Source organism: Scyliorhinus torazame, chromosome 6, assembly GCF_047496885.1.
Source record: "Scyliorhinus torazame isolate Kashiwa2021f chromosome 6, sScyTor2.1, whole genome shotgun sequence".
NCBI lineage: Eukaryota > Metazoa > Chordata > Chondrichthyes > Carcharhiniformes > Scyliorhinidae > Scyliorhinus > Scyliorhinus torazame.
Window position 1 is genome coordinate 176735874 of NC_092712.1, and position 12502 is coordinate 176748375.

Below are 12502 nucleotides of genomic sequence, written 5' to 3' on the forward strand. Positions count from 1 at the left end.
ATCTCAAGCTTAATGTGACTCTACCTTATATGCAGTGATTACACAGAACTAAGGATACATTCAAAACATTAATATGTGTTGTCACTATAACTAAACTGTTTAGATAGTTGACTTCAGAGCGGCAGGGTAGCACAGTGGTTAGCACTGTTGCTTCACAGCTCCAGGGTGCCAGGTTTGATTCACGGCTTGGGTCACTGTCTGCGCGGAGTCTGCACGTTCTCCCCGTGTCTGCGTGGATTTCCTCCAGGTGCTCCGGTTTCTTCCCACAAGTCCCGAAAGACATGGTGTTAGGTAATTTGGACATTTTGAATTTTCCCTCTGTGTATCTGAACAGGCGCCGGAATGTGGCGACTTGGGTTTTTTCACAATAACTTCATTGCAATGTGTCACGTGAGAGTACCTTTAAGAACTGGGTGTGTATCAAATAGCTGTAGTGGACGTACCTTTAAGAAATGGGTGTTTATCAAATAGCTGCAGTGATGTCAGAGTGTGGGTGGAGCTGGGCTGGTCTTTCACTTTTGTTTTTGAGCAGGCAGCTACATGTGTTTTAGTTTCGTTTTCAGAGCTGGATAGCTGCAGGCAAAGCAAGCAGCTGCTTAATGATCTCTCTCTACAAGCTACAGACTGTCTCCAGATCATTTGAGGATTTCAAAGTACTACCTGTTTCTGTAGAAATTTTAAGCCTGCTGACTTTCTGTAACTTATGGATGTTGTTAGGAAAGTTATGAAAGGTTACTTATAGAATATTGTATCTGTGGGGTTTATTGGTGTTGATAGTTGTTAAGATATTTTCTCTGGGTTTATAGTGTTAACTGGGTTCATAAATAAACATGGTTTTGTTTCAAAAGTACTTTAGATTTTTTTTTCATAGATTTTACAGTGCAGAAGGAGGCCATTCAGCCCATCGAGTCTGCACCGGTTCTTGGAAAGAGCGCCCTACCCAAAGTCAACACCTCCACCCTATCCCCATAACCCAGTAAACCCCACCCAACACGAAGGGCAATTTTGGACACTAAGGGCAACTTACCATGGCCAATCCACCTAACCTGCACATCCTGGACTGTGGGAGGAAACCGGAGCACCCGGAGGAAACCCACGCACACACGGGGAGGATGTGCAGACTCCGCACAGACAGAGACCCAAGTCGGAATCGAACCTGGGACCCTGGCGCTGTGAAGCAATTGTGCTATCCACAATGCTACCGTGCTGCCCTAATTCTGTTGCATCACACCTGTGCAGTGGGCCCTTGTGCTCCCCATAACCGAAGTCCATTAAAAGTTATGGGTCAGGTGAACCCCTGATACACTTTGGGGTTCTCTAAACCCTGGCCCGTAATAAGTGATACAGTAAGCTACTTGGGACAATAAAGATTATTACAGAAGATCACAAAATTATAGAGAGGATATAAATATAAAAAGTACATTTATCATTAACTAGTGCTGCGTGATTAATCTTCTCAACATAAATGCTTTATCTTATCTTCACATCACGAGAGAAGATGAGGAGGCTTGAATTTAAGGGGCAAAAAAGGTAATGAAGTTAAAAGTACCAGAAATTGCAATATTTGCAAACATTCCTTTTGACACTAGAGAAGTGCAGACTAAATCGCAACATTCTATGAGTTTCTGCAGTTGGTATGAAGATGTGTTTAAAGTGAAGAGCTAAAATTATGTAAGCTCCAACCTCCTGCAGTTTGATTACTGCAGACTACAATAATTAAAATTGAGGATTCATATCATTCTTTAATACAAATTATTTGCAAATTTAAAATTTCACACCTTGACTTGCCATCTTGCAATTGGCTTGTCATCAACGAGGTCTATACTTTCAAATGGTTGACCAATCTCAGCTGGAATCTGGCAATCCACAACTCGATTACTCAAAAATGTTGCCTTTGTCGGCTGTGAGACAGTTGGAACCCATTCATCATTGACGTACTATGCTCAATTAGATAAAGAAAATTGAAAGAAACAACATTAATTCAGACAACACAATTATAAAAATTAGAGCACACTTCACGCTAGCTCCTTATGGTTCTTACATCTGCAGACCACATTTTACCCTCTTCTCTTGTGTGCAAGCATATTCTCCATCCCACATTGCCCGATGGGGAATTGGGCATACTCGCCCCCCCCACCAGCTGGCAACAGGATCGGGGTTCACAGTCATGTGCCAACGGGAAGATGTAAATTAATGCAAATAGGTCTTAATGAATCATTTGCAACCATTTAGCGGGTCCGGCGCTCTATTCCCTGACCCTTCGTGAATTTCCGGTCTCCTGGGACAGAAATCACGTGGGTGCAGATTACTTCACTTCTTGTATTTATCAATGTGGCTCTGATGTAGTGAACCTCGCAGTGGGCCGGGGGGATACCTCCTTACGACAGTTTTTCCCAAAGTCCATCCGAGGCCCGCCCCCCCCCCCCCCCCACAATGCACTCCCTGCCCACCCCTCCTGTACCAGACCCCCTCTCACATCTCCTCCGTCCCTCATCTCTCCCTTAAATAGGGAGACTGCCAGGGATCCCCATAATAGAGAGCTTTCTTCTGGGACTCCATAACTGAAGGAATCACCCACAGAGACCTGCAAACTGAAGGAACCCCCACAGGGACCCCCCACCCCACCCCACCTCCTCAAAATAGCAGCTATATATGCATGGCAAGGAATTCAGAATTTCTTCCCGATTTGCGCTCCCAGGGGAATGTAAATCGGTTGCAATTCTCCTCTGGTGGGAGAACATAGAGCGTGTTTCTCTGTCCCACAGCATCAGATTTTGGGATTCTCTGTTTCGCTGGCTGGTTAATGGGGGTTCCCTGCGCCGTCGGGAAACCCCCGGGCTGCCGACAAAATGAAAAATCCCGAATGCGGAGAATGCAACCCATAACCCATAGTCTCCCAAATGGAGAATCTCGCCCATGTTTGCAGATCAATCCTTCTGCCTCAAAGTAGTGATAGGCAAACTCGGATCAGGGGTATCCGTGCTTCATATTCCAAGTCAGTTAATTATCTGCAATTTAATAACAATAATGCTCAACTGAGAAGTTCAGACTGAAATATGCCAAGATTATTGAACAGCACCAATCCCAAAAGAGGCTGCAACATTAGAGCAATGTAATGTGCATATAGTGTAGAGAAGGCCTATGAAGACTACAAATGAGAGTGAAAGAATGCAGATCTTCAGCTTCTTCGGAGATATGAAGCATTATTTTCTTACTTATGCCTGTGTTTTGTAACAGTCGTCATACACGTTAGGTGCTTTGATGTAAAAATTGTAAACACATTAGATGCTATGTCAGAAATCAAAACTGAACTACTTTGTACAACAGTTTTAATTTGATGAAATAAGAATATTTGTTATTAGAGTTTATTTCATGGACTTGAAAACTGTCATAGATTAATCCTCTTTGATTTGACACATGTCTAAAACTAATTATGAACGTATGGTTCTTTCATACATTATGAATGGGATTTTCCAGCCCTTCCTGCTGGGGGGAGCATCTGGCAAGTCACGCCAATGGCCAGTGCCAAACCACGGGGAAGTGGGGGGTTGCTTTCCAGCTGATGTATTTTTTCTTGTTAGGCATTTACATGATGGGATTCTGGTGGCATTAAGTAAAAATGTGCAACTTCAGTTAAGATTTTTAACACATCTTACTAATTTTCATACTCAGTGTAACCTTCTGCATTTGATCTTTAAGAAACCTGTAAATTTTATACATTCCAAATGCACAGTCCTGAAGTGATTAGCGATATAACTTTCCTTCTACATCATGCAGTCATAAACATAAACAAAGTAGAAAATGCAGTCCCGTTCATATAGTTTAGTGAATAGCCACATCATGAATCTTTGGTGTTGCAGTTGCAATGAGGTGACTGGACCATGCCATAACCGATGGGCTCAGGGAAAGTAGCTGCTGTCTGCCATCAATAGCCTCTTGTTTTGATTGAGATGGGGTGGTTAGGCAGCCTGGTTATCTGGCAGGCTCTTGAGATGGTCAATTCCTTGAAAACTACCTTTTTTCGTTACCAATGACTACAGCACTTCCATAGGGATGTACCTCCATGATTCTCTGCTCTGGGTTTCAAGATCAAAGGGCAGCACGGTAGCACAGTGGTCAGCACAGTTATATCATAGCTCCAGGGTCCCAGATTCGATTCCCGGCTTGGTCACTGTCTGTGCGGAGTTTGCACGTTCTCCCCTTTCTGCATGGGTTTCCTTCGGGTGCTCCGGTTTCCTCCCACAGTCCGAAGATGTGTAGGTTAGGTGGATTGGCCATGCTAAATTGCCCTTTGTGTCCAAAAAGGTTGGGTGGGGTTACTGGGTTACGGCGATAGGGTGGAGGTGTGGGCTTTGGTGGGGTGCTCTTTCCAAGGGCCGGTGAAGACTCGATAGTCCGAATAGCCTTTCTGCACTGTAAATCCTATGATTCTATAATTAAGAAGGCAGAAATACTCAGTACTGCCCATTGATGTGTGTTGCATTTAAGGTATTTTGCCAGGATAAAAAGATGAGGCTTATGTATTGTGCAGCAATGATCTTTGCAGCTAGTTATGGCCTGTTGAGATTCAAGTGTTGGGCGGAGTCCAAGAGAATAATAAGGGTCTGCTTGTGGCTGTGTGTGCCTGAACTTTGAGGTTTAGGCAGTGCCGATCAATGTAAGATGAGAACTTAGATTTCTCAACCTGACCAAGTTTATCGTTGCTTCAAAAGTAACTGAATCAGCTAAAATAGTGGCTTCAACATACTAATATTTACATTAAATAAAGAGTTAAATACAGGTTGAGTATCCTTTATCCGAAACCTTCAGGGTCGATTGTATTTTAGATGTCAGATAACTTTGCTTTCAGAGATTTCCGGTGGTGGCCATGGTGTGACCGGTTGCACACAGGGTGACTCCTGCGTGGAAGTATATGTTTTGGACTTTCTGTTCATTTGATGGGTGATTTTTGGTGATGAATCGTGAGGAAAGAGGGCGGTGGATTCTCCCCAACATGGGATAACGAGGGGGCGGCCATTTTGGGTGGGCTCAAGTCGGTTGCGGAATGGATAATTGAGTGGTTTGGGGAGTTGGAGATGATGGCGGATCTTAATAGAGGAGGAGGTCAAAAGCCTTTGGTTAGGATTGTAACATGGAATGTCTGGGGGTTGAGCGGGCTGGTCAAAAGGTCAAGGGTCTTTGCGCACCTTAAGAGTTTAAAGGCAGATATGATTTTTCTGCAGTAAAGGCATTTGTGAGTAAAAGATCAGAGGTGGATGAGGAAGGGATGGGTGACGCAAACTTTCACTCAGGGCTTGATTCTAAGGCGAGGGGTGTTGTGTTTTATTCAGTAAAAAGGTTACATTTGCAGTGACAAGCGAGGTGTGGGACCCAGGGGGTACAAAGAACAAACAAAGAACAAAGAAATGTACAGCACAGGAACAGGCCCTTCGGCCCTCTAAGCCCGTGCCGACCTTACTGCCCGACTAAACTACAATCTTCTACACTTCCTGGGTCCGTATCCCTCTATTCCCATCCTATTCATGTATTTGTCAAGATGCCCCTGAAATGTCACTATCGTCCCTGCTTCCACCACCTCCTCCGGTAGCGAGTTCCAGGCACCCACTACCCTCTGTGTAAAAAACATGCCTCGTACATCTACTCTCAACCTTGCCCCTTGCACCTTAAACTTATGCCCCTTAGTAATTGACCCCTCTACCCTGGGGAAAAGCCTCTGACTATCCACTCTGTCTATGCCCCTCATAAGTTTGTAGACCTCTATCAGGTCGCCCCTCAACCTCCTTCGTTCCAGTGAGAACAAACCGAGTTTATTCAACCGCTCCTCATAGCTAATGCCCTCCATACCAGGCAACATTCTGACAAATCTCTTCTGCACCCTCTCTAAAGCCTCCACATCCTTCTGGTAGTGTGGCGACCAGAATTGAACACTATACTCCAAGTGTGGCCTAACTAAGGTTCTATACAGCTGCAACATGACTTGCCAATTCTTATACTCAATGCCCCAGCCAATGAAGGCAAGCATGCCGTATGCCTTCTTGACTACCTTCTCCACCTGTGTTGCCCCTTTCAGTGACCTGTGGACCTGTACTCCTAGATCTCTTTGACTTTCAATACTCGAGGGTTCTACCATTCACTGTATATTCCCTACCTGCATTAGACCTTCCAAAATGCATTACCTCACATTTGTCCGGATTAAACTCCATCTGCCATCTCTCTGCCCAAGTTTCCAAACAATCTAAATCCTGCTGTATCCTCTGACAGTCCTCATCGCTATCCGCAATTCCACCAACCTTTGTGTCGTCTGCAAACTTACTAATCAGACCAGTTACATTTTCCTCCAAATCATTTATATATACTACAAACAGCAAAGGTCCCAGCACTGATCCCTGTGGAACACTATTGGTCACAGCCCTCCAATTATAAAAGCATCCTTCCGTTGCTACTCTCTGCCTTCTATGACCTAGCCAGTTCTGTATCCACCTTGCCAGCTCACCCCTGATCCCGTGTGACTTCACCTTTTGTACTAGTCTACCATGAGGGACCTTGTCAAAGGCCTTACTGCAGTCCATATAGACAACATCCACTGCCCTACCTGCATCAATCATCTTTGTGACCTCCTCGAAAAACTCTCTCAAGTTCGTGAGACACGACCTCCCCTTCACAAAACCATGCTGCCTCTCACTAATACGTCCATTTGCTTCCAAATGGGAGTAGATCCTGTCTCGAAGAATTCTCTCCAGTAATTTCCCTACCACTGACGTAAGGCTCACCGGCCTGTAGTTCGCTGGATTATCCTTGCTACCCTTCTTAAACAGAGGAACAACATTGGCTATTCTCCAGTCCTCCGGGACATCACCTGAAGACAGTGAGGATCCAAAGATTTCTGTCAAGGCCTCAGCAATTTCCTCTCCAGCCTCCTTCAGTATTCTGGGGTAGATCCCATCAGGCCCTGGGGACTTATCTACCTTAATATTTTTTAAGACACCCAATACCTCGTCTTTTTGGATCTCAATGTGACCCAGGCTATCTACACACCCTTCTCCAGACTCAACATCTACCAATTCCTTCTCTTTGGTGAATACTGATGCAAAGTATTCATTTAGTACCTCGCCCATTTCCTCTGGCTCCACACATAGATACCCTTGCCTAGCCTTCAGTGGGCCAACCCTTTCACTGGCTACCCTCTTGCTTTTTATGTACGTGTAAAAAGCCTTGGGATTTTCCTTAACCCTATTTGCCAATGACTTTTCGTGACCCCTTCTAGCCCTCCTGACTCCTTGCTTAAGTTCCTTCCTACTTTCCTTATATTCCACACAGGCTTCGTCTGTTCCCAGCCTTTTAGCCCGGACAAATGCCTCCTTTTTCTTTTTGACGCGGCCTAAAATATCTCTCGTTATCCAAGGTTCCCGAAAATTGCCATATTTATCCTTCTTCCTCACAGAAACATGCCGGTCCTGAATTCCTTTCAACTGACACTTGAAAGCCTCCCAAATGTCAGATGTTGATTTGCCCTCAAACATCCGCCCCCAATCTATGTTCTTCAGTTCCCGCCTAATATTGTTATATTTAGCCTTCCCCCAATTTAGCACATTCATCCTAGGACCACTCTTATCCTTGTCCACCAGCACTTTAAAACTTACTGAATTGTGGTCACTGTTCCCGAAATGCTCCCCTACTGAAACTTCTACCACCTGGCCGGGCTCAGTAAGTATGGTATGTGATGGTGAGTGAGAGGTTGGCTGGACGTCGGAGGTGCTGGTCAATGTATATGCACCCAATTGGGATGGTGGGGACTTCATGAAAAAGCTGTTAGTGAGCATCCTGGATCTGGATTCCCACAAGTGAATAATGGGGGGTGATTTTAATTGTGTGCTGGAGCCATGGATGGGCTGGTTGAAGCCCAAGTTTGTGATGAAGATAGGGATGAGGGGGTACACAACTTTATCTCCCATGTCCACTGAGTATACACAAAAATTGAGTTCTTTGCGGTGGGTGATGTGTTGGGTGTTCTGGATGACAAACAGGTCACCAACACTGGAAGTGGTGCAACTCTATTTTATTATAAGGTTAACTACATTAACATACTTGAACTGTGGGTAAATGCAATACCAGCTTTAACTGTTGACCCTTGCCTAGTCCTAACCAGATGATGCACTCAGAAAATGGTGAATGTCTGTGTTGCAGGCTGTGAGCTCTGTGCTCCGAGCTGGCTGCGACTAGAATGAGCGCGAACTCTCCTGTCCCCTGTCTTTATAGTGTGTGTGCTCTCACTGGTGATTGGCTGCGGTGTTGTGTATGCTGATTGGTCCCACTGCATGTCCATCAGTGTGTGTGTGTGTGTCTGCATCATGATACAGTATATTATGACAGTGGGGAAGAAGCTTCTGGTGGGGTGGAGTATGCAGGTAAAGTCATCTTGGACGATGCGCTGCATTTTGTTGCCATGAGGCTGGAGTTGGGGCGGGCACAGACTGGGGTGGAAATTGGATTTGGGGTTAATGGCAGATAAAACATTTTGTGATAAGGTGCAATCTGTGATGAAGGATTATGTAGAATACAATCAGAATGGGGAGGTCTCTGCAGGCACGTTCTGAGAGGCGCTGAAGGCGGTGGTCGGGGGGGAGGGAGTCGTTGCGCGGGGGGGGGGGGGGTGATTGCATTTAAGGCACATAAGGATAAGAGGGAAGAGAGGGGGAGGTTGCTGGAGGATATTGTGGAGATTGACCGTAGATATTCGACTCGGGAGCTTTTGGCAGAAAGGAAGGCAGTGGGCCAGCTCCGTAGGGTCAGAGGGGACCTCTTGGATGGGTTAGTGTTCCCAGAGGTGGGGGGTGTCAGGAGTTGGAGAAGCCACTAAGGGTGCAGGAGATAGTAGAGGGGATGGGATTGATGCAGTTGGGGAAGGTGCCAGGGCTGGACGGCTTCCCAGCTGAAATTTATAAATAATTTTGGGGGGGCTGACCCCACACCTCCAGAGTATGTTCCATGAGGTACTGGAGAGGGGGGTGCTGATGGACAGGTTGCCACAGGCCTCTATTTCTTTGATTCCAAAGAAAGACAAGGAATGTGGTTCATACAGGCCCATCTCGTTATTAAATATGGATGTAAGGTACTCGCCAGGCGATTGGGTGTGTGCTGGAGATGGTGGCAGAAGACCAGACAGGGTTTGTGAAGGGGTGGCAGTTGTCCAGTAACATTAGGAGGCTACTGAATGTGATCATGACCCGTCGAGTGGCAGGGTGCCTGAGATGAGGGATGACAGTAGCGATGGATGCAGAGAAGACCTTCCATCGTGTTGACTGGCGATATTTGTTCAAGACCTTGAGGAGGTTTGGGCCGACATTAATGGCTTGAATACGACTTCTTTATAGGTCTCCCGAACGAATGGGGTGGAGTCAAGATTTTTTAAGCTCCATAGTGGAACAGGCAGGGGTGCCCGCTGTCACCGTTATTGTTTGCACTGGCAACGGAGCCAGTGGCGATTGCACTCCGTGCCTTGGAGGAGTGACAGGGTATTATGAGGGGGGGGTTAGGGAGCATAGAGTGTTGTTCTATGCAGTCAACTTGTTGCTATACGTAACAGATCCATTGGATAGCATGGGAAGAATTATGACTGTGCTGGGAAAATTTGGGGCCTTCTCCGGGTACAAATTGAAGATAGGAAAGAGTGAGGTCTTAGGAAGGAACACGAACCTCGGGGCCCTGCCATTTAAGATTGTGGATGCTCGGTTTAGGTATTTTGGGTTGCAGATCATGCATGACTGGGCAATGATGCACAGACGGAACTTATCAGGACAGGTGGAGGGGGTTAAGGTGGATCTAAAGCGGTGGGAAACCCTGCCTTTGTCACTGGCAGGGAGAGTACAGGTTATGACGATGAATGTGTTGCCCAGGTTTTTGTTAAATGTTCAATTCCCCGCAATTTTTCTTCCAAACGCTTTTTTTCGGAGGACTGATGGATTAATCTCTATGTTTGTATAGGCGGGTAAGATGCCGTGGGTTAGTAGGGCACTGTTGCAGAGGAAAAGGCAGGTAGGCGGGCTGGTGCGACGGAATCTGCTGCAATACTATGGGGCAGCCAATGTGGAGAAGGTGAGGCAATCGTGGACAGAAGGGGGAGTCAGTTGCTTACAGATGGAGGAGGCCTCCTGCAAAGGGCTGCGGCTGAGGGCCACGTTAACTGAGGGCCCCGCTCCCTTTTGCTCCGGGGAAATATTCTAATAGCCCGGTGGTGGTCTCTCCGACAAAGATTTAGAACTAGCTGAGGAAGCACTTTAAGTTGGGACAAGGGTCGGTGCTGGTCCCATTGTATGGGAACCACATGTTTGCGCCTGGTAGGGCGGATCAGATGTACTAGAGGTGGTGAAGGGAGGGAGTAGAACGAGTGAGGGACTCACCAAGAAGAGTAGTTTGCGGAGTGGGTGGACTTTCGAGAGAAATTCGACTTGCCTAGGGGAAGTGATTCCAATACCTATAAGTGTGGGATTTTGCACGGAAAGAACTACCTGTGTTCCCTTTGTTACCAGAATATACATTCCTGGAAAACTGCTGATTCCAGATGTGTGGGGAGAGGGGAGGATTGGGGATGTCTATGGTGGCTGGGAAAGAAAGAGACGGAACTGGTGAACAGGATTAAGGGCAGATGGGAAGAGGAGCTTGGCTTCGAGTTTGGATGGGGGATATGGAAAGAGGTGCTGTGCCGGGTCAACGCGACCTCCTTGTGCACGAGGAAGAGTCTGATTCCATTTAAGGTGGTGCATAGAGTGCATATGACAGTGGCCCGAGTGAGTGGATTCTTCCTGCGGTGGAAAATCGCTGTGAGAAGTGAGGGAGAGGACCCGAGAATCATGCCCATATGTTCTGTGGCCTTGAGAAATTGACGGGCTTTCGGGTAACTTTGTGTCCTTTTGTGGCAATATTCAGTGTGTCGGAAATGCTGGAGCTGCGGGGGCGGGAGCGACTCCTTGATTGCCCGGCGAAGGATAATGCTGAATTGGTGGTCGGCATTACCGCCGGAGGTGGTGGCGTGGATGGGGAACGTATAGGAATTTCTGAGCCTGGAGAAGTTTTGTCGGAGAAAGGGTTCTGCGCGCGATGATATCCGCTCTTATCAATGATTCAGGAATTGTTTGTCATCAGGGGGAAGGGGAGATATAAAGGGGAAACATTTGTCCAAGCTGTGTATATTAATGGTATATGTGGAATAAAATACATTTTTAAAAATGTTGCTTTTCAGATACTACATATAAACTTGTGTTATAATACCCTAAGGCTACCCGAGGCTAGCTAAAGTCTGAAGTAAATAAAATGACTAAAACGTGAGATGTATCACCCGAATAATAAATACTATGTACTTGTAATAAGTTTCTTTTTGACATGTTTATCTCAAAAATCGCACGGTAAACAGTGCAGGCAGGCAACTAGACTTCCTGTGCTAAAGGTCAAATTCCAATTCATTTCCTGCACCTATTGGTGCACTAACGCACCAATTCTGGCTGTTTCCATAGATAATAATTCCAGGAACAGGTCGCTAGTCTGTCGCCAGGGGCTTATAGCTCGAGCGACACCACTCCGCATCAAACGTGGCTGACCAGGAGTCTCTCCCACTCTTACTGCCAACCACTGGTATGTTTGGAAAAATTTAATAGGTTGACACACTCAACCTGCTTGACCATGTTATGAATGCACGCACCTTCCTTGGCCATCAAGTCCTGGGGTTGGACCCGAACCTGGAGCTTCTGGCTCAGAGACAAGGACACTACTCACTGCGCCACAATAAATGAGAAGGTGTGGTTTTTGGGTGTGTTCGGTTTTTGGATTTACGGATAAAGGATACTCAACATGTATAACATAATAGATTTCCACAATGAAAGCATCAATAAATCAAACATTTGCACTGAATAAAACATGAGAATTGTTAAATTTAAACAGCTACAAAATAATGCTATCTAAATACTGAGCCATACTTGACAACTGTCAGCAAAAAGCATGTTAATGTCATTCTAAACATGTACTTTTTCATCTCTTAGAAAACTTTCAGACCATTTCCAATTGCCTGCAGATTGACGGTTAAAAGATATTTAACAAAATAGCCCTGCACTTTATTTGCTATTGAGTATAGACTGCATCCTATAACATTACTTACTTGCAGCTTGATGACTTCACACGTTAAACTTGCAGTATCCATGAACCACTGGCCAAAGACCCTCACAGAGGTACAGTCATATTGCCGAATATCACACAATCCAGAATTCTCCAACTCTGTGATTTCAGGAAGCTGATCTTCGATGTTAATATCATAAAACGTGAATCAAATTGTACTCTCAGCAAAATGTTAAACTTGTAAGACCTTACATTTTGTTGTATGCATGTGTTTTCCAAACTACAAACATCCAGAATTTTTTTCTTCAAAGACATAAATTTAATTCCTACTTTCCATCATTAGCAACGTGTGGGGAGGTCGGGGGAAAAGGGAGTGGGGGGTCATGACAATGAGCAGTAT

General features: G+C 45.7%; 1 protein-coding gene across 6 annotated transcripts in view; it reads right to left on the reverse strand.

Moving 5' to 3' along the window:
• The window catches only part of vwde (von Willebrand factor D and EGF domains), a 456813-nt gene that overhangs the window by 172504 nt on the left and 271807 nt on the right, over positions 1-12502 (reverse strand). For all 6 annotated transcript variants that reach the window (XM_072509130.1, XM_072509129.1, XM_072509127.1 and 3 more), the window contains exons 13-14: positions 12146-12282; positions 1779-1937 (exon numbers count right to left, since the gene is read on the reverse strand). In XM_072509130.1, the coding sequence (XP_072365231.1) occupies positions 1779-1937; positions 12146-12282 (296 nt within the window). The remainder of the gene's footprint in view (positions 1-1778; positions 1938-12145; positions 12283-12502) is intronic.